Below are 20,565 nucleotides of genomic sequence, written 5' to 3'. Positions count from 1 at the left end.
ATTTGTTTTGATTAACTTATTATTTGGTTTCTTGCGTAACTATATTTTGGTTAGAACGGTAATAATAATATGTTTGCTATGTTATTAAAGCTTCTGATTGGAGGGAAATAACTCGAGAACTATTAATTCTAATACATGGGATTCAATTTAACGTCTTATGTATTTGTGTTTCTCTCTCTCTAGGATATTTTTTTATATTGAACAGTATTTTTTTTCCTGTCTTCTCACCTGTTAGTCAGTCAGTTTGTCTGTTTAGATAGATAATAAACTCATAAGGTAACAAACCATGTATGATATATCTTTTTTTTTTTCGCCATTCCATTTTGAGACGTAAAATGTGTTCTATTCATCACTGAAGCGTTTCTCGTTTGATTTTGTTTTTCCATGTGTTCTCTGATAAAATTACATAAGTGGACTTTCACCAATACATTTTAGTTATAGAGGCCAGTTTCCCCTTTTTATTGTTAGTATGGCACATTGTCTTATTTACTTTTATATGTATATTTTGATTCTTGTATATTTGTATAAGTATGTCCTAGGTAGTGATATGCACATATAGGTGTCTGTCTTTAAGGTATATATACTTTTCTTTGTATACTATATTACTATTGCGTTGTTTGTGTACAATTCCTTGATTCCTATTGAGTGAATTTAGGCATGGGTCCTCGGAAGAAGAAATTAACTCCACGGGTTAAGGGAAAGAACAAGGCAACTCCGGATGTGATTGAGAAATCCGCTCCAACTCCTAGGATAAAGACCGGTGATGCGTGGAAAAAATGTTTCATTCAAATGTGTTTAGAATAGGTTAATAATTATGGCTATAGTGGTACTTCACTCAAACCAGAGGTCATGGACTAGGATTAATGAAAAAGTGAACAAGGCCTACGATGTTCCATACACACAAAGGCAACTCAAGAACCAATGGGACTACCTCCGAAAACAATATCAAACATGGAGAGTTATATCAAATAGGACGGAACACGGTGTCAATTTTGTTGGAGGGGTTTTAGATTTTCCGGATGATATTCGGGATGATATAATCAAGGTAGAAACCAACAACTTTTTAGTTTATACGAGTTATTAGTATACAACTACTTTGTTAGTTGTTTAACATTTTTTTTCTTTTTGTTATCTATTGTTACAAACAGAAGTATCCTTTGACGAGCCATTTTAGGAATGTTTCGTTGGCAAATAGCGAGTTGCTTGAATTTTTTTTTGAACCCATTGTATCTTGTGGTGACGAAGGGTTTAACCACAAGCATCCAATTCCTGTGGTGACTCCCCATAATGTTCATACTACAGAGGTTAAGAATGTTGATAGTGCTAACGAGGATAACCAGTTTCATGGAGCTGATCATCATGACGATCACTTCCCAGATGTCACCTACTGTGAGGAGTATAACCCTTATATATCACAAGATGTACCCTCGTCAGGCACACATACTAGCCATTCTTCCCATGTTCCAAGTGATAATGTACCTACTAGTTGTGCACATAGTGGTACTACACTTGTGCACCACCTAATTAAACACAAGTTCCGACTACTTCACGAGCAAAGAGTGATGCTGGAAGCTCAAAACAAAAACGTAAAAGAGATTCTCCTGAACCAGATCCTCTTGTGAAGAGTATTGGAGAGCTTGTAGAGATGGTGAAGACTCAAACCATGGGAGATAGAAAACTTGTGGATGAAGGTGTTTTGCAGGTGGAAGAGTTACACCTCTTGGATTTGTTGGATGATACTCTCTACCTTAACTCATTGGAAGCTCTCTCTCTTCATCCTTCTCATAACAAGATGCTTCTGAATCTGCAAGAAAATAGGCTTAAAATCCAATTCCTGAAGAACATTACTCGATTTATGTCCTAGTCTACCTAACCTAAGGATGTGATATTTGGATGATTGTCAGTATCTATATTTTGTTAATGTAAAAGGTTGTAGTTGACTTGGATGATTGTTGTATTTAGTTTTTGTTGATGTTGAAGGTTGTAGTTGACTTGGATGATTGTCGTATTTAGTTTTTAGTTTTCTTCTTATACTATGTATTTTCTATATCGTTTGTTTTTATAAACAACAAAGTTATTTAACTGCTCTAGCATTGGTCGAGACGGTTAAGTAGCTAGGTTGATCAATGAGAAATGCACAACTTTCTCCATCGCGTCTCAGTCGATGATCGATTGTTCAAGCAATATGAATTGAAGATGAATAAGTGATTATTCCAGTGGGGCCATCAATTGACTCTGACAGACCCGAAGCACCACCGAGTTTGAGTCATACATTTGGACCCGAGGCACATGAGTACATGGTCAACTTGCGTGACCAAATTGCAGAACAATTGTGGAGTGGAAACATTTGATCAGGTTTAAAATACTTGCACTTTGGAGTTATTTGTAATGTAATTTGGAGTTATAGTTGTAAAACTATTTCTGTTTGTCTTCCTTTTATCTTATATTACTATATGCAATGTTTTAGGTGTTATACACTCATACATGTGCTCAAAATGTTGAATAAACAAATGAAACTCTGTCGAAATTCTCACGAGATCCTTTATTTTTATAAACAATCAAGTACTATTTTTATTTTTAGTTTGTTTTTTAATCTTATTTTAATCTTATATTATTATGTGTAATGTTTTAGATGTCATACAGGTGCTCAAATGTTGAATAAACAAAGGAAATTTTGTCAAAAAAAAATTCAAATATTTTGTTTTTATAAACAATAAGTTTGTGTTCAAAATTGATAACAGGGGTAAAATTGTCCAAATAATTTATATTCAGCATTCAGAGCCAAATCATTCTGACAGAAAACAAATATGTTTTTCAGAGTTTAGCGATCAGCATTCGGCATTCAGAGGGTGGGCCATTCAGCATTTACCATTCAACATTCAGAGGCTAAACAAAAACAAACGACCCCTTAATAAAAAATAACTTGGTGACATTAGCCCAAAAATGTCATTATAGCAAAATTATTAATGATAGATGTTGATGTCTGTTTTTGTCTTAAAATCGTTAATTATTGTTCATCCAGGCCTACAACCGAAATTATTGGTCAATTTATGTGTTTGGGTCTAAATTTATGTTTGCAGTATATATGGGCAGTGTGCCACCTGAAATATAATCGATCGGGTCGGGTCAGGAAGTGGGCTGGGTTGGGAAGCCCACGCCCAAACTTGTACCTAAATATAAATGGCGGGAAAACATAAATTTGCGGGAAAGTTTCTTTAATCTCATTTCATCAACTTCTTCACAATCAAAATTTTGTAGGGTTCTCAAAAACAAACAATGGATATAAACGAAGCAGATGAAGAAGAGTTTGGGTTTTCAAGAAACTACTTTCTTGCTAAAGAATTACGTGGCTCTTCAAAAAAATCCACTGGAAAACTTTCCGAACTTAATATCGTCGATGAACAGGTACCTCAATCTTTCTGTTTTCTTTTTTTCTATTGTTTTAAAACAAATGGGTTTTTCATTTTCAGTGTTTTGTTGCAGGAGCTTAGAGAAGCGGGTTCAAAGATTGTGATTAAGCATGAAAAAGAGATTGGGGATTTAGTGAATGGTTATAAAAACTTTTACTCCAAATGGGTTTTCGAACTCAGGTTCGTTTTTTCTCTTTGTTATGATTACTAGAAAAGTGTTTGTAGTAATGTAAATGTTTTCATCTCCTTTTTTTTTTTTTTTTTTATATAGGCGTGGGTTTGGTCTACTAATGTATGGCTTTGGCTCTAAGAAGACTTTCATTGAAGATTTTGCATCAACTGCGTTGACCGAATATGGTGTCATTGTTATCAACGGCTATCTTCAGTCAGTCAATCTTAAACATGTAATTTTTGGAACTCTATCGCATAAACTGATTAATAATGTTTCTGTTTTACTGGTCAGAATGATTCTGCAGTTTAGTTCTGAGATACGTAAAATGGGGCATCGGTGTAGAATGTAGACCAGTGTTTATCTGAGCGTCTTGTTACATTAATATATCTTAGCTTAGTCACAAGATTAATACAGGATAACCCAAGTTGCTATAGTCCACATTTAGTCCTCAGAACATTTTTAGCAAGATTGATACAAGATAAACGAAGTTGCTGTCATTCACACTTAGTCCTTTGAACATAGGATTTCTCCTACGGCCTGCACCTTTGTGTCCTTAGTTTAACATCAATAAAGTGATTAAATGATCCTTCAGCTTTGCCTGGATGTCCACATTTGCTTAGGTAAACCGTTGGTTTGTGATGTTTTTATTCTTGAATGTGAAACCAGTTATTAACTCAGATAATGTTGTCACATACTCACATCTATTAGCTTCCCCAAACGAAATGTGATTAAGTAGGTAATGCTATCAAGAAAATTGATTTTAAAATGTGAATATTTAGTTTAGGGCTCAAACCTTGAGATTGGGTGATTCTACAACCCTGGTTTGGTCCTGTCTATGATTGACATATTACTGAAACTTAAATAAGAACCTACAAATACCATCTCACTAAACTTACCATATCATGTCTAAGTACCTCTAATTTATTTGTAAGAAAAGTTGATAGCCACAGAGGAGGAATGGCCTTGTCTCACTAATTAGTGATTTACTTATTGATCTTATTGTTTTTGTTTAACTTATATGTGGATCATTTACTTTGTAACAATGAGGTTCATTATTATTTAAGAACTGCTGAATGTGTAGGAGTGTGTTCACTAGACGAAAAAATTGGGTGTTTCATTTGTAGGTTGTCATTGCCATGGCAGAAATTTTGTGGGATCAACTTAAAATAAATCAGAAGAGTTCTGGTGGAAGCACGTATAAAATCCAAAAACCTTTTAGTTCACAGTCTATGGAAGAGCTTCTTACATTTTTGGATGGACCACATGCGAAGGATAGTGATTGTTTTGTCTGTATTGTGATCCATAACATTGATGGACCTGGGCTTCGCGAACTTGAATCACAACAGAATCTTGCACGACTTGCTAGTTGTTCCCATGTTCGTGTTGTTGCATCCATCGACCATGTCAATGCACCCCTTTGTAAGTGTCCTTTCCTCTACCAGAAATAAATAAACTTTGTCCCGTGTATTGAGTTTTAACTATTAGTTTTTTGTTTCATGCAACCGTTTTACAGTGGTCCTAACTTCAGCTGTCCTCAATTTGGTTACTATTATGTTCATCATGCATATGCATCTTTCTTCCAGCAGGTTATTTAGGAAGTGCTATTAGAGTTCCTTGGTAGAGTTTGGGGGTTTCAGGGTCGGTTCACTTTTAGTAGAGTTTAGATTCATGGGCTAGAGTGGAAGAGTGATTGTATTAGTACTCTTCAGGGTTATTTAGACGGGTGTGACGTCTGGAAGAATTTTCTTAAGGCTCAGATATGTGCAAAAGGTGTATCTTCTATGAGGTTTGGGGGGATGACAGAGTTGCTTCTTGGGAAGGTGACAAGTGGGGTATACTTCCCTTTACACTGTTTTACCATCCTCTTCTTGGAGATCTTGCGTGATTTGAAAAACTTTTCAGTCTGAGTTTTGTCCTGAGGCCGACTGAGATGTTGTGGGATTTTACTTTCTCAAGGAATGTCATGGTTGGTAAATCGCTCCACAGCTCTTATCTATTTGAACTTGGTTCTTCATAATCCTTCAGTAGAATGGAGACAAGCTGGTCATGCATTTTCAGGAAAATGCATAATTTAAACTGAACTGGTATCTTGTGCATTTTTCAGTCCCCCTAATCAGCTACTTCAAATTCTAGTGGATTTTAGTTGGTTTCAACTGCGTTCAGGTGTGTGCTTAGTGCTGAATGGAATCCTGATTTTTGGTCATCTTGAAAACATCAACAACATTACTGCGAATTTCATCCTTTCTGTCCTTACGTGTACCAGTCCCCAATCACCTGAAAGTTTGGCTGTGGAAAGGGTGTTCAGGGCTTTCTCTAAGTTCTTTACATGCTTATTTCACTTCTTTGTGCTCCTTTTGAGTCTCTCTGTGGGATATAAAGCTTTGGAGCATCATAGCCTTCATGGTATCTGTTATGCTTGGGATCTATTTAATACTTGGACAGAGTGGAGTAGCAGACATTTTGACTGTGTGGAGGGCTAGGTGTTTTAGGCCATCTCACTTATTGTACAATATTTATCTTCGGTCCAGCTGGAATAGATGCAAAGCATGTCTCTTTTAAGACCCCTTTTTCCCTTAGGAATCAGTTTCACAGTAAGGCTAGTGTTAAATTTTATTCAGGTTCTTTTTCACATTTCTGCTTGCGCTTTAAACTTCTCTTCGTAGTAGGCTTTCTTCCTGCCTTTTTACGACCGCCCTTTTGATTTGTGCTGATTTTTAGACTACAAGTAATATTATACAATATTGCTGATGCTTTAACTGGCAGTCTTATTTGTACAACTGTCAGCGGCGACCTTATGTGGTATACTATTTTGCTTCTTTGAAGTACATGGTAGACTCCTCCCCTCCCTTTCCTTGCTTAAACTGGTTAACATGTTGTCATTTCCTCTACAGTGCTAAACCAAAGCTATCTGGCGACTCTATCTTACTACTCTATTCAAAGTTTCCTAGATTACATTTTTTTGGTCTTCGAGTAATATTTATTTTCTGATTGAGTGTGCTTGATTTGCTGGGCAACCTTGAGATTAATTTTTATATGTAGTCAATTACTGTTTAAAATCAAGTATTTTTTTTTAAATCATAAACGTTGTTCATCTCGGTTGCTTTCTCTCTGAACATTTCTGGGTGGTTTGCCCTAATAATGTGTCTGTGGTTCAATGCTAGTGTGGGATAAGAAGATGGTTCACACACAGTTCAACTGGTCCTGGTACCATGTTCCAACCTTTGCCCCTTACAAAGTTGAAGGAGTTTTCTTCCCTTTGATTCTTGCCAGTGGTGGAACAGCTCAAAATGCCAAAACTGCTCTGATAGTGCTGCAGAGTTTGACACCAAATGCACAAAGTGTCTTCAAAGTTCTCGCTGAACATCAAATGGCTCATTCTGATGAAGAAGGCAAGTGTTGGATCTGCAGACTGAAAATGATCTTAAGCTAAAATTTACTTTTGTGAAAGCACAGTTGGTCTCTTCTTTCATTATATCTCCTTTTGACTTTTCTTTTTCAGGAATGCCGACAAATGACTTGTATACAATCTGCCGTGAGAGATTTCTTGTCAGTAGCCAGATTACGCTGAATTCCCACTTAACAGAGTTTAGAGATCATGATTTGGTTAAGACCAGAAGGCATGCTGACGGCCAAGATTGCTTGTACATACCACTTACATCTGAGGCGCTCGAAAAGTTGTTACAGGAGATTGGATAAATTCATAATTACATGATTTAGTAGGTTGAACCGCTTATCAAGATATTGTTGAAAGTTTATAAAATATCAAGGTTGCAATTGAATGATATCCAATTCCATGTTTAGGGGAATTTGTATTGTTGTTGTTGTTGTTGTTTTATTGATGAGTAAACCTGTGACATAGCTGAGGCCCATTAAGTTGAATTTACGAGTTAGAGCAAGTCCAATGGAGAGCTGCTAAATTGGGCTGCTAAAAGTGCCACGTAAGTGCCACATAGGTTTTTTAGCTTGCCCACCCAAATTTGGCTCTCCAAAATAAAAAAACCAATCTAATCTTGTTTTATGTTTTGAAGTGCTAAATGATATGGACGGCATAGTTTCTGCCGTTTGTCCATTATTTTTTGAAATTTTTTTAGACGGACGGTACAGTTTTTACCATGTGTTGAAATTTAACACATGGATGACAGAAATTATATCGTCCGTCAGTTTTTGACTTTTTCTAAATTTAAGACTCTTTTAGCAGTCCCATTGGAATGACAATTTTGTGGTTGGGTTGCTATATTTGTCTTTAACAGCCCATATAGCTCCGGACTTGCTCTTATATGAATTTTGTTCCACAAGTTCTATTGCTATTACTGGACCAAATTTTCAAATGACTGAACAACTACAGGAACTTACAACTACACAGAATCACAGATCAACGGGAGCTGTTACTATGGCTCCTTACTGTACTTGCTATTAGTACAAGAAACCCACTTCCGTGCTGTCCTTTCCAATATTGGGGCAATTCGCCCGTGGCTTGGTACTGCATCTGGTAAATTTGAAAGTGTACCATTAGCACTTCTATGAATTCTTCATGTAAAAACCAATTACTTTGAGATTTTGTTTTTTGTATGCTTATGTGAAGACATTACTTCTAGAGAAGTAGTAATCCACATCACCCAGCTGATGAGATCACCACCCAGTATAAAGTTGTGACGGTGGCCAGTTTGGCAAAATAATTATGGTTTTGCTGAGGAGGTCCCAAACTCCCATCAACTACCCAATATGTAAAGTATGTTTATGTATTCTCTTAGCATGTTGATTCTTAATTCAAATAAAAGGTTGGAGTTATTATCAGGAAAAAGAAGGGAACATTATGAAAAGCAAACACCAGTTTTGCATTCAGACCCAAATAGTTAAGTAATAAAGAAAAATATATACCTTAAAAATGTTCAGTGATAAACAAACAGAAATTTAACATAAACAGGGAAAGGAGTTTTGTTTGTCCCTTTCTTTTTTTTAGATAAAACGAATTAAGGAGATTCGGAAAGCAACTTTCCAAGAAGATCGATCATGGGCAGTCTTGACACACCAACATCCATTGACAGAAATCATTCAAGATATATGAAGATATCCCTACTTTAATCTATTTTCTCACGGACACACATAAGAATTTTCTGTTGTCTCACTGTCTGTCACTTTTTCGAATACGACTTTCTTACGCACAAGTTTAGTCCAATATAACAATGTGAATGTTTATCTATTCCTTGACCATTGAAAACTTTTTATTAGTAATTGACAAATCCAATATCCTCTCTTCTTATCTGGAATTTGGGATCAGCGTCAGCTCTAGCTAAGTGGCTGACCCTAATCTCTGACGCTGTCATTTTTCGGTTTTACCTATAATGGTACAGGATAATGCCAATAATAATGCATTCATGTATACCTTCCATACACGTGGTACATATCTACCATTGCACTATCCGGCCCCACTCTCTGAAACAAACGCGAAATCATCCAAGTTCGATCGTATGGTCTTAGGAGTTAGGACCATAAAAATACCACTAAAAATTAATTCTGTACGTATTTATTGGTAGATTAAGATAGTCTATTACTCTATTAGACTAGGGGGTGTTTGTTTTTCCTACTTATAATTGCTTGCTACTTATAAGTGCTAAACACTACTTATAAGTAGGTCCTAAAATCTGTTTGTTTTTTGCTACTTATAAGTACTTATAAGTGGTAGGAATATTTGTTTTTTCAAGCATTTATAAGTGGCGATATTACAATTTTACCCATATTTTAATAACACATATACTCTCTTGTTGAAGTTAATGACAATCATATAAGAAATCAATTTAATGGAAGTAGAAATAAATTTATATAGACCATGCATTAAACAACTACAATAGACATACTGTTTATTATGATAATCATGAAGTGCTATTATAAAGACATTAATTTCTTCTCATTTGCATCAACTCATTTGCTATTTGGTTACGAAAATTGACCATGTAAACTTTGTTTGCCTGCGTAAATAAAGCTGGAGCGGCTTGTGCATCACCAGGTTCACCAAATTCGCCAGCTTCTCCAATTGCTTATCTTGGAGGGGTCATTTCCTTGCTGCATTACTACATCATTGTTGACGCTTACCCTTTTATTCTCATATTTCTTGAACAACTCATCGTTTAGTGCAACTCGACGGAGGAAATTGTGTAAAGCCATACATGCTATCACAATATTCCTTTGAGTTGGAAAGCTATAAGGAGGCATATTTTTCAATATCGGAAAGCGAGCCTTTAAAACACCAAATGCCCTTTCAATTACATTTCGTAACTTTGCATGATAAAAATTGTACCTTTCCTCCTTTGTCCTAGTGCGACCTCCATGTGCAAAATCAGCTAACCAATATCGAGTGTTACGAAATGGAGTCATGAAATACCGAGTGTGTGTAGGCTGCGTCACACAAATAATACATATCTATAACAGTTTCAAAATAAAAGAAAACGTTATATCAGTAGCTTCCAATATACACACAAATAATACAACTAAATTAAAGAAAAAATAATTAATACCTGGTGGAGGAATTTGAAACTTCATATTTGGATCGCGCACAACCTCACTCAAAACCCTTGAGTCATGGGCCACTCCTTCCCATCCAGCAACAACATAGATGAACTTCATGTCAAAGTCACATACTGCAAGTACATTTTGCCAACATTCTTTACCACTTCTTCCACGAAATACAATTTCCTTCTCAGGTGGAACCACTGCTGGAATGAGCGTGCCATCCAATGCTCCGACTGCACCCTTGAACGGCCCTTCTCTAAGACGGTGGTGATTTCTTATTTCACCCACTGGCTCGGTCCACGAAGGTGGCACTATCATTTCTTTTGAAAATTTTAGCATTGCCCATAGAACTTCATGAAAATACTTACTAATAGTGTGCCTTGAATGCTGAAAAATCCACTTCAAATGCCGATTTGAGCAATTATGACTAATAGTTAAAAGAAAAATCATCATCTTCTCTTCCACGTCGAGGTGCTTACTATTAGTTAAGTATTCCCTCTGACGAAAATGATCGCACAGCTGTACGAAAAGTTGCTTCTCCATCCTAAAAGATTGGAAAAGTTGTGTTGAAGGACCATCTAAGAGTTGTTGCATTAAAGCTTTACCATTTATTGTGGAGATACACAATTTTTGTCGAAGTTTGCGTTGTCGAGGAACAATTAGCTTAAGGACTAATACTAGTAGTAACATAATTAACAGCAAAAAATCCTCACAATTGTCCATGATCCCTGCCACATCACATTGTTATTTCATTAAGCAAAACAAATAAGTTCTCATAAATAACCAAAAAGAATTGAGTTCATATAGATTATCCAACAACCAAATAGGTTCGGGACCTACATAGGCCAATTCATTAACAGTTAATGGAAGATGGAACAACTCTTGTTGTGAAAAGGATAAAAGATTGGAACATTTCCAGTGATAAATTTAAGCAGAGAATGGAAAAGGTGGACAAAGTGAAGCATCTAAATGTTTCACCTACTATTGCCTTTTATTGTTCTAAGGAAGAGAAGCTCCTAGTCTATGAATACCAGCAGAATGGAAGTCTCTTCAGGCTTTTCCATGATAAAATTATTGTCACGTCATTTAACTAATTTATAGTATTTTCCTGCATTTACCTCCTGATAGATATTATGCCTGTATTTTATTGGCAACATGACAACATCCCCATGCTACATAAGTATCGCTGACAACGTGAATCAAACTAACTACTCATTTGACAACATGACAACGTTTGACTGTGGTAGCAGTAGGCTAAGGATATGTTTCAAGCATGTTCTCATACGCTAATATATATAGGATTATAATTATAATAAGGTCCCCGCACGGTTGGAAAATGAAATAAAATACTGCAAAGGGGCCGTATCGATTGATTATCAAGAAAGCCTAGCGAAACTTTTCCTCTGTTGAAGTAAATAGCAGTTGTCTTGGCTCTTCAACATTGTTTTCTACTAATTATTATCTACGTTTCAAAGTCCCAAGTCTCAACTCCTAGAAAGTATGAAATATGAAGTTGAGAGGAAGAATTTGAATTGTACTTTCTACTTCTGGAGGTCAAAATCATCTCCTGGCAAATATATAGTACCCCCTCCAGGAACATAATTAATTGAATTATTCCATCCACGGACTTAATCGTGAGTCCAAGATCTTTGAGGATAGGGGATTTGGCTTTTCTTGCTGCATCTTGCTTAAAATACTGAGAGGACTCACATAGTCACATTGCTAGAGACTAGAGAGAGCTTGCTCAGTTGAAATTCATTGAAGTGATCAATGCAGAAAGAAAATATGGGAAACTTATTCGGTTGAAATCCAATGAAATACTCATGGCCGGATAGTAGCACCAGTTGCAGATGTGTCTTCCTTCTGGTTTGGCCATTCACAAGAATATTAGCACTCTGCTAACCTTGCTAGGTAATATTCCTATAACGACGAAATGTGGGAAAGGAAGAGGTGAAGGCAACCAAATGTTAGAACTCGATTAAAGCTTCGCAGTACCCATGCTCACCTGCTAAATTACTGGACTCCTCATTTATAGTTGACAAGAAAAATGCTACCCAAATGGACACCACTGATGTATAAGCAAGACGTGCGACATCATTCACTAGGGGTGTTTGTTTTTCCTACTTATAAGTGCTAGACCACTTAATGTCGCTGCTAGTGTTAGTGATGCTTTGGCCTTCATGCACGGGAATCATCTAGATGATGGGATTCCTCATGGTAACTTAAAATCCTCGAACATTTTGTTCGACAGGCACATGGATCCATGCATCAATGATTATGGACTAATGGTTGCAGACAATCAAGATAGCTTATAAAATTAACAAAAATTGACTATGCACCAAGCTTATAAAATAGCATCCATTTAATTATTCAATTATTGACTACAATCAAAATTCTATGTGTTCATCACAAATAAAACTAACTACTCATTTGATAATGGAGTTCTAAATTATAATTATTAAAACCAACAAAAGAAAAGGAAGGACAGACATTAAGAGTTGGCTACTGAGTAAGCGAAAATCATTTTCTCTTCCACTTCCTTTAATTGCACAAAAACCTTCCGATATTTCGTATTGTTACAGAACTTTAACAAACATTTCTAGTGAACATCTGCGGGCAAGTCCTCAAATTCCTTCAAAAGATCAAGAGTCTCTAAACATCTTAGTGTCGAATAATTATCCATCTCGGCCTTTTCAGCCACCTTATCAGCTAGTAAAGCCTCCCTCTGAGCATTAGTACTTTTAAGTTGGCCTTTGATAAGCTCAACAACTTCTTTTACATCTAGATCAGATGCAGATGAAATTATTTTACGCTTCTTCTCTTTACTTTTTGCAATTAGCTTATCCACTTGTTCTCCAATAGGAGTGTTATTGCTAAATTTTATTTCATTCCAACATAAATCACCTTCATCAGTGGGACGCTCTTTTGATTCACCTATGCTGATAGTTTGACTTGTAGCATCACTATCAGTGGGCATGCCATCCGCAGTAGGAGTTAGTTTACTCTCACCATTTGACAAAGTAGATTCAAACAAGTTATACAACTCTTGTGCGTGAGGCAGTGGGTTTTTCCTATATTTTTCGGCCTCGGGATGCCTCTGGTAGTCAAAAAGATCAATGTTAAACATCAATACTTAAATTACATTTGAAAGTTCAAAGCCAAAAATAAGTGCTTGCCTTGATGACTTCATCCCACTTTTCTTGTGGCCAATCCAGTTCTCCAGTTACCATTTGAAACCATGCCCACTCCTTCCAATGCAAGCAATCCAAGCATTATACTTTTTCTTCAAGTGGTTCCAATGATTTTTAAGAAACTTTTGATTAAATTCAATTTCATGAGTCGAATACTTCGTAGTGAGTTCTTCCTTTAAACGGTTCCACGAAACATCCTTAAGGGACGTTCATTTATATCCCACTCGTGCTGCCTCCTCCAAACAAATTCTAATGAAATCGGCATTGAGCCCAGAGATTTATTCCCATGGTTTTTTGAGATGACATGATCTATAAAAAACATAAATAAAAATAAAATCGAAAATATACGTGAACGGTCGGCGATTAACTAGTTGAACTTTTGTTGTAGGAAACATAAACAAGCATCATATAGTACTATGACAATAAAAAGTGCTCGATAAAATCAGAAAAAAAAAATATATGCATGCACCTAGCTTGATATACACAATAGACTACTATGTATCAAAACAATATCACAAAGAGCATAACAAGGAAAAGGTTATCTGGTTATGTACAAGCATAGTCCACTGTAACTAACACATAACACCTCTAAAACTTGACATTATTTTGTGTTTGATTATCTTCCAGTTTACAATACCCAAGGTTTTAAAAGTACAACAACTGATCTAAAAAAATCACTACTATATATCACATAATAAATGAAAACATATAAAATGAGAAGAATTAAGCAAAACAAATAAAAAGATAACTAGAAGAAACCATTACCTTCTTATTAGCCGTATCCACTCTCTAGCAAGAACCCTAAACTATTCAACTTCAAGGGATATGTGGTTTTTATATGTGTCCATGGGTAGTTATGTAATTTTATGTCTAATCCCAACTTATAAGTTGGTGTAAGTATGATTTTCTCGCTTATAACTTTCGGCCCTACTTATAAGTTTTTTTTACCATTGGCTACTTATAAGTGGGAAAAGACAAATGGGTAAAAACAAGTGGTCCACCACTTACAAGTGCAAGTGGTCTAACACTTATAAGTAGAAAAACAAACACCCCCTAAGTCCAATAGTAGTAGTGGCACTTTGTATATGTAAAACGGGTAAGCCAATGTTTTAGAGATACATACCATATTGAGCCACTTTAACGAGGGCGCTGAATAAATGAACTCTCTATCTCTCAAATTACTCTTTATATATAAAAGGAGTAAAATTGAGATGAGGGGTAAAAACCGCCGGATTTGCCACCATTTATTGTGGGATAAGGAGCAATTGTACTAAGGATTAGGAATATATTCAAATAATTGACGAAGTCTAATGGTTATCAATTTAATGGGTGTATGAAAGTATGTAATACTATAGGTGTTGGAGCAGGTGATCACATTCTCGAAACAACATCTTTATGCAGAACCGCTTTGTGGCTGAAACAAACTGGAATTATCTCCGCATCTTTTCAGCTCCATACTCAAAACTCACAATTGTTAAGGGCTTGTTTGGCAAAGAAGCTTTTGAGCTGTTGAAAGTCAAAATCAATTGGAGATGTGGGGAGATGGGGGGAAGTTTTATTGGGGGAGAAAAGATGAAAGACGACAAGTGGAAGGAATTGTTGTTGTTTTTGCTTGGATGTCAAGTCAGGAGAAACATTTGAGGAATTATATTGATCTTTATTCTTCTTTGGGTTGGAATTCTCTTGTTTGTCATGCTGAATTTCTCAATTTGTAAGTTCAATTCTGATTAGTATTGTTAAAGTTTTGATTTTTATGATAATTTGAATGAATTTGGAATCTGGGATTTGTTAATTTAGATGCTCTTGGTGATTGTAGCTGTTGTTTGTTGGGCTTGTGAGATTTTTAAGATGTGATAAAGTATAGGGAATATTCTTTCATCGAGGTGCTACTTCACATGCTCATATAAGATGTTTGTATCACTACTTTCATAGTTTTATAATAATGTGGATAGTGAATAGAAACAAAATATTGTGCTCTTCAAAGATTGAGTTGCTCACAAACTAGGCATCGCTTTTTTGTTGGAGAGTATGAGCTTGAAATAGGTGGAATATTGACTTGGGTGGTTTAGGACCTTGCCGTCTTTCAACTGAAATGGTGTTCGAAATAGATTTCATATAATTTTCTGGTTGTTATGATCTTGTACATTGGTGTATAATGCAGATTCTTTCCGGACCGTGCCACATCATTAGCACTTGGTGTTGTCAATGAACTCATTAAGGTGAGTACCAGCATCGTTTGGAGATTTAAATTGATTCAATAAGTATGCAGTTGGGCTTCTATTCCTTGTTTCTCTTCATGTAACGTAAACAGCATACCTGGATAGTGGATGTTGATTCGGTGCAAGACTCACCTGGAACAGAATAAATGAAGTTATAAGGGATATGTGCAGCATCCTAAGTAAATGACAATAAACGTTTTTCCAGTGGTTGAATGGAGAAACGATCTATCTTCTGGATCCCGTAGATAGTCAATAAGGAACTCTATTCTAGATGAAATATGGAACTTTCTCTGTTTATCTTTTTTGTATTTGTCTAATCTTGTTACTAAATCTTCTATTCTTTTCAAATGCAGGAACTGAAAATCAGGCCACAACCTGTTGTTTTTGCCGCCTTTTCTGGTGGTCCCAAATCTTGCATGTACAAGGTGTTTCAGGTAGGTTTTGAACAATGCTTATGATGTGTGTTCTTTTGTGGATAATATGTCGTTCAAATGGTGGTTCATTATGTTGTTCCTGCAGTGATATTAAAAATAATTCTGTTAGGTAGATCAGAACTAAGTGCTTGGTCACTGAACTTATTGTAAGTGCCTTCTAGCTTAGTTGGTAAAACCTTTGGGTGATGATACTAGAGGTCTGGGGTTCGAACCCCGCTACACACAGTTGAGTTACTGATCTCTTTAAAAACAGGTTTGCCCACACAGTTTTGCCAACCAAAAAAAAAAAAAAAACTTATTGTATAAAAGTTTTGAAACAGTATTGAAATAGTTTTAAAAATTTCACCATAAATTTAAAAAAAAAAAAAAGTTATGTTGCATGCTTAAACAACAGTTGTGGTCTTAGGGTTTACCTAATCTGACTGGGAATTGCCATGGACCATAGTGAATGTTACAGAATCAGTTTCGGTATGTAAGGGTTTCATTCCGATCCAAAACGAAATGAATCTCATACTTTGTCATTTGAGCCAGCTAGTTGTTGAAGCCTCTTGAACTCTGTAAGTTAGTTGTGTGCTTGACTCTTATATTTAGTCAGTAATTAGGATGCTCCTCTGTTGTAGTTATAGAATAAATAATACGATCCTTGGCCTTGGTTTAAATCTTTGTTACGTCAAAAGAAGCTTCAATATTTGACCACCAATCTAATTCTTAAATCTCAGTTTAAACTTGGGTTTGGAATGGACATGCATTTTTTGTTTTTGTGTTTAAGAGGTGTGTTGATACTCATAGTCACAAAAATCTCCGATTTTTTAAAAAAAACGTAAAAAGTCTCCGAATTGACTGGTTACCAAATTTCTAAACGAATAAACAGTAAAAACGGTAAAAGTCTCATAGTTCTCGATGTTTACCGATTTTTTCCGTTTTTTATAATTATAATGATGGATAGCTTTCTATACATTTATTTTAATATTTTATTTTCTAAATTGCAAAATTTGTAGGATACTATAAGGAATAACAAGACTTTACATATATATTTGCAAATTTTGAACTTGATATATTCTCAAAGTAACCAGGACATGATGCACAATCACACACTACATACTATTTTATGTTTTAATTATTTATGGTTTTTCCGATTTTTTCAACGAATTAACGATTTCGTCCTTGCCGAATTGATGCAAATTCTGAATTTGTGACTGTTAATGATACTATAAACAGGTAATTTACCTCCCATCAAAATGTGTAAGAACACGTAGTTTTCGCTGTTTTTACCTGGATTTGAACCTCGTTTGAGCCATGGATGATGGATCCTACTCAAATCAGAATATTGAAAAGATGTTATAGAATTTTAATTTGCACGGACAGTTCATACTTTTTTTTAAGTGAGATATATTGATTTTCATCCATGATATGACATAAGTTTTCCTGATTATTTGCAGATTATAGATGGAACATGTGGAGTACAGATCAATCTGGTAAACTCTTGTCCCTGTACTCATTTTTTGTTCTCATTTTTAGGCACATGTTAATGTTACATAATGTATGGGATACTTCATTATGTGTTATAATGGCAAAGCTTTTACAACAATGACAAGGCCTTTTTAAGAACTGCCAAGTCAACAGTGTTGGACACCACCAACCACCATGTCAAAGCTTAAGGGCATGGAAATGTGTAAACATAGTTTGCATAGTGCAGTTCTTTTTTTTACAAAAGTCATTTCTTAATTTCACTAGTCTGAAAGAAGGATTTGTCTCTGATTCTTGATTCATGTTACCACACTGACATATTTCCCTTTCATACAAAACACATTACAGTTTTGCTGTTTTATTCTGTTTGTTTTATTTATTTATTTACTTATTGGAAGATCCTTGAAGATAAATGATGTTCAAGGTAGTGGGTATTTATTTATTTACTATTTAAGTATTTATTAAAAAAATTAAATTGTTATTCAGAAGATATAATTGAACAATGTAAAACAAAGAAGAAAGTGTAAGTGATAAGGTGGATGGGGGTGGTCCCAGATGTTTGGTAATACATATCTAGATATTTCTTTTATTCAGTCAAATTTAGTTTTAGAATATGTATGAAATCGTTTTGTCAGATACGTCATACCCAAGTCAGGCACCAGCAAACCTACTTGTGGCGTTGTTACTTAGATGTGGCCAAAAGCACCAAATTACCTTTTTTTTAAGAGGATTCTCAAGTCGGTTGGTGCCTATTTGTACTAATGTATGGTTACCTCGTTGTCATAGTAAATGATATGGTGGTTATTCAGTGCACATGAGGACGAGTTTTATTTATTGGCCAGGGGTTGTTCTTTTAGATCTATTATCTCAGTTGACTATTAAACAGTTGTCATAGAACTGTTGATCTTCGATTGACTTGTGAGCTGATCCCCATGTATGTGTTGCACATAATATAAGACGGTCATACTATACAATTGAGGGTTGCACATGAAGACCATGAACCAAGGGTGATGACATAGAATATGGTTGAGCATGTGATCAGTCTCACAACCCACAATCCCGCACTTAAAGAAAAAATGAATATCTTGACCATTCAGTTTGTTACTGACTTTGGTGTCAGCCTAGCTAATATCTGGATTTCAGTGGTCAATTATTATTATTGCTATCATTATTATTATCATTGGGCATAACAGTTGCTATTTTCTTTTTCAAACGAATTAAAAACATTCTTATTTTTGCTCTCTTCTCTCTTGAAGGATGAATGTCGACTTGTCAAAGACTGTATTTCTGGTCAAGTTTATGATTCTAGTCCTGTTGACTTTACCAGTGATCTGGGTACAAGGTTTGTACTTCATCCCACTGTCCTCCAAATCTCCAGTCCTCCAAAATTTGTGTCATGGGTGGCACACAGAATTGCTTCTGGTCTGGATGCTATGTTCTTGAATAAGTTTGAAGCTCAGCGCGCTGAATATTGGCAAACTCTTTACTCATCGGTTGTAAGTTCTCTTCTAATTTATGACTTTGAATGGTTGCTATTTCTGTTTCTCATAACTCACTTAAAATATGCGTATATAGAGAATGGGTGGGCCTTTTCTGATTTTCTGCTCGGAGGATGATGATCTTGCTCCATATCAAATAATATGCAATTTTGCTCAACGTTTACAAGAGCTTGGAGCTGATGTTAAAGTAGTGAAATGGAATAGTTCCCCTCATGTGGGTATGTTGAAGAGACCTCGTTACTCTTTTCTTTGATACATAGATGTATTGCCATACCTGGTTCTTAATTCACACTATTAAATGTCACACCAGGTCACTATAGGCATTATCCGACGGACTACAAGGCTGCTGTGACTGAGATGCTTGGGAAGGCAACTTTAGTTTATTCACGGAGAATTCAAAAACTTATAGGAGGTCAAGGGAGCATGGAAGGGACTAGTGACGATATAGCAGAGTCGATTTGCAACCTACACAAAGCTACAATGACATCAAGTCAGAGCCTACTAAAAGTTGCTGTTGAGCCAAGTGATCACTTCTACTTGCCTGGCTTAAATGAGAGTCACGAGGGCAGAGCTGTAGAGGATGAGCGGAGAGAAGGGTTGATCCATCTTCCCCATCCACCGGGGATCAATGCACATGGTATAATAGGCCAAATCCTCTTTGATGTTTGTATCCCCAAGAACATTGAGGGTTGGGATATAAAGTCATCCAGTTCCTTGAATGGGCAATCATTTGCTTCCGTACGTAGACACAGACCTTTTAATCCTATTAAATGCATCCGCCGCTCAAGGTTGTAAAGAAAAGGTGACAGAGCATTAGGTGGAAGCTTGCCATGAGTTTACTTGTTTGATGTATGGTGTTGATGTAGTGGATATGAAGACAAAACCTATCCCTGAAATGCCTCAGAAAAGCACAGACCTTTAAGTGAGATTGTTAGAAGCAGTGTGGTGAGGTATTTTTCTGTTCCATAGAGCAGTACGGATAGTAGCAGGGCTTGTTCCTGTGGCTTTTGGCATGAAATGTACAGGGTAATATTATGAGAAGGTTCTAACTCAGTTCTGAGCTGGTATCATAATCATATTAATAAGAGGTATTCATAATTGTAACACTTTGTAGATGTTTAGTTCATATATAAACCTGCACTAATGTTAGTTTTGTAAACATAACATTAATTTCCCTAACTATAAAAGTGTGCATCAGTGCCATATTTCCAGATGATTTGGTGTGATGATGTGTTTGTACTTGTGAAAAAAAGGATTGTAGTATGTGAATTTATTTTTCAAGAAATGTGTTTTGTGATTGATTCTGCTTCAATGTAAAATTCTGATGGCGATATGTCCAAAGACTATTACCAAGCGTGGCTCCTCTTGGTTGTGATTGGTTTTGCCAAATATTCTGCCTCCAAGTGTATTTAGCCTTTTGCCAAAGCATTTCAACCAAAACTTATAACAGTACCTCATCGTGGGCATTTATCCACTTTGCACAGGGATAGATAGGTGGGGAAATTTCACACAAGCACTCTTGCTTGGGAGGGTGCACTGGCAAGTGGCAAACATGCTTTGGCTGATTAAAGCAGGTCTCTCTGGTTTTGCCCGCAAATCTTCACATTGTATTAGGCAGGAGTGCAGGAGTAGCAGTGATAAAGAAGTAACAAAATGTGAACATGTT

General features: G+C 35.9%; 2 protein-coding genes and 1 pseudogene across 2 annotated transcripts; 2 read left to right on the top strand and 1 right to left on the bottom strand.

The window, feature by feature from the left end:
• The first annotated feature begins 3,224 nt into the window (after positions 1-3,224).
• On the top strand, positions 3,225-7,382 carry ORC2 (origin recognition complex second largest subunit 2). Its single transcript, XM_086565882.1, has 6 exons — positions 3,225-3,405; positions 3,484-3,590; positions 3,682-3,814; positions 4,707-5,001; positions 6,744-6,971; positions 7,082-7,382. Exons 1-6 carry the CDS (start codon positions 3,277-3,279, stop codon positions 7,276-7,278), a joined length of 1,089 nt encoding a protein of 362 aa, XP_086422008.1. The 5' UTR covers positions 3,225-3,276; the 3' UTR covers positions 7,279-7,382.
• A 2,206-nt stretch (positions 7,383-9,588) lies between these two features.
• Positions 9,589-10,812, bottom strand: LOC147492293 (uncharacterized; annotated as a pseudogene).
• A 3,612-nt stretch (positions 10,813-14,424) lies between these two features.
• LOC147492292 (uncharacterized) lies at positions 14,425-20,112 on the top strand. The gene is made up of 7 exons (XM_086563885.1): positions 14,425-14,991; positions 15,442-15,499; positions 15,853-15,933; positions 17,373-17,408; positions 18,657-18,896; positions 18,976-19,117; positions 19,210-20,112. Exons 1-7 carry the CDS (start codon positions 14,813-14,815, stop codon positions 19,692-19,694), a joined length of 1,221 nt encoding a protein of 406 aa, XP_086420011.1. The 5' UTR covers positions 14,425-14,812; the 3' UTR covers positions 19,695-20,112.
• The last annotated feature ends 453 nt before the right edge of the window (positions 20,113-20,565 follow it).

Source organism: Coptis chinensis, chromosome 6, assembly GCF_015680905.1.
Source record: "Coptis chinensis isolate HL-2020 chromosome 6, ASM1568090v1, whole genome shotgun sequence".
Lineage (NCBI taxonomy): Eukaryota > Viridiplantae > Streptophyta > Magnoliopsida > Ranunculales > Ranunculaceae > Coptis > Coptis chinensis.
Note: the sequence above shows the minus strand (reverse complement) of the source record. Positions and strands in the feature narration are given on the sequence as shown.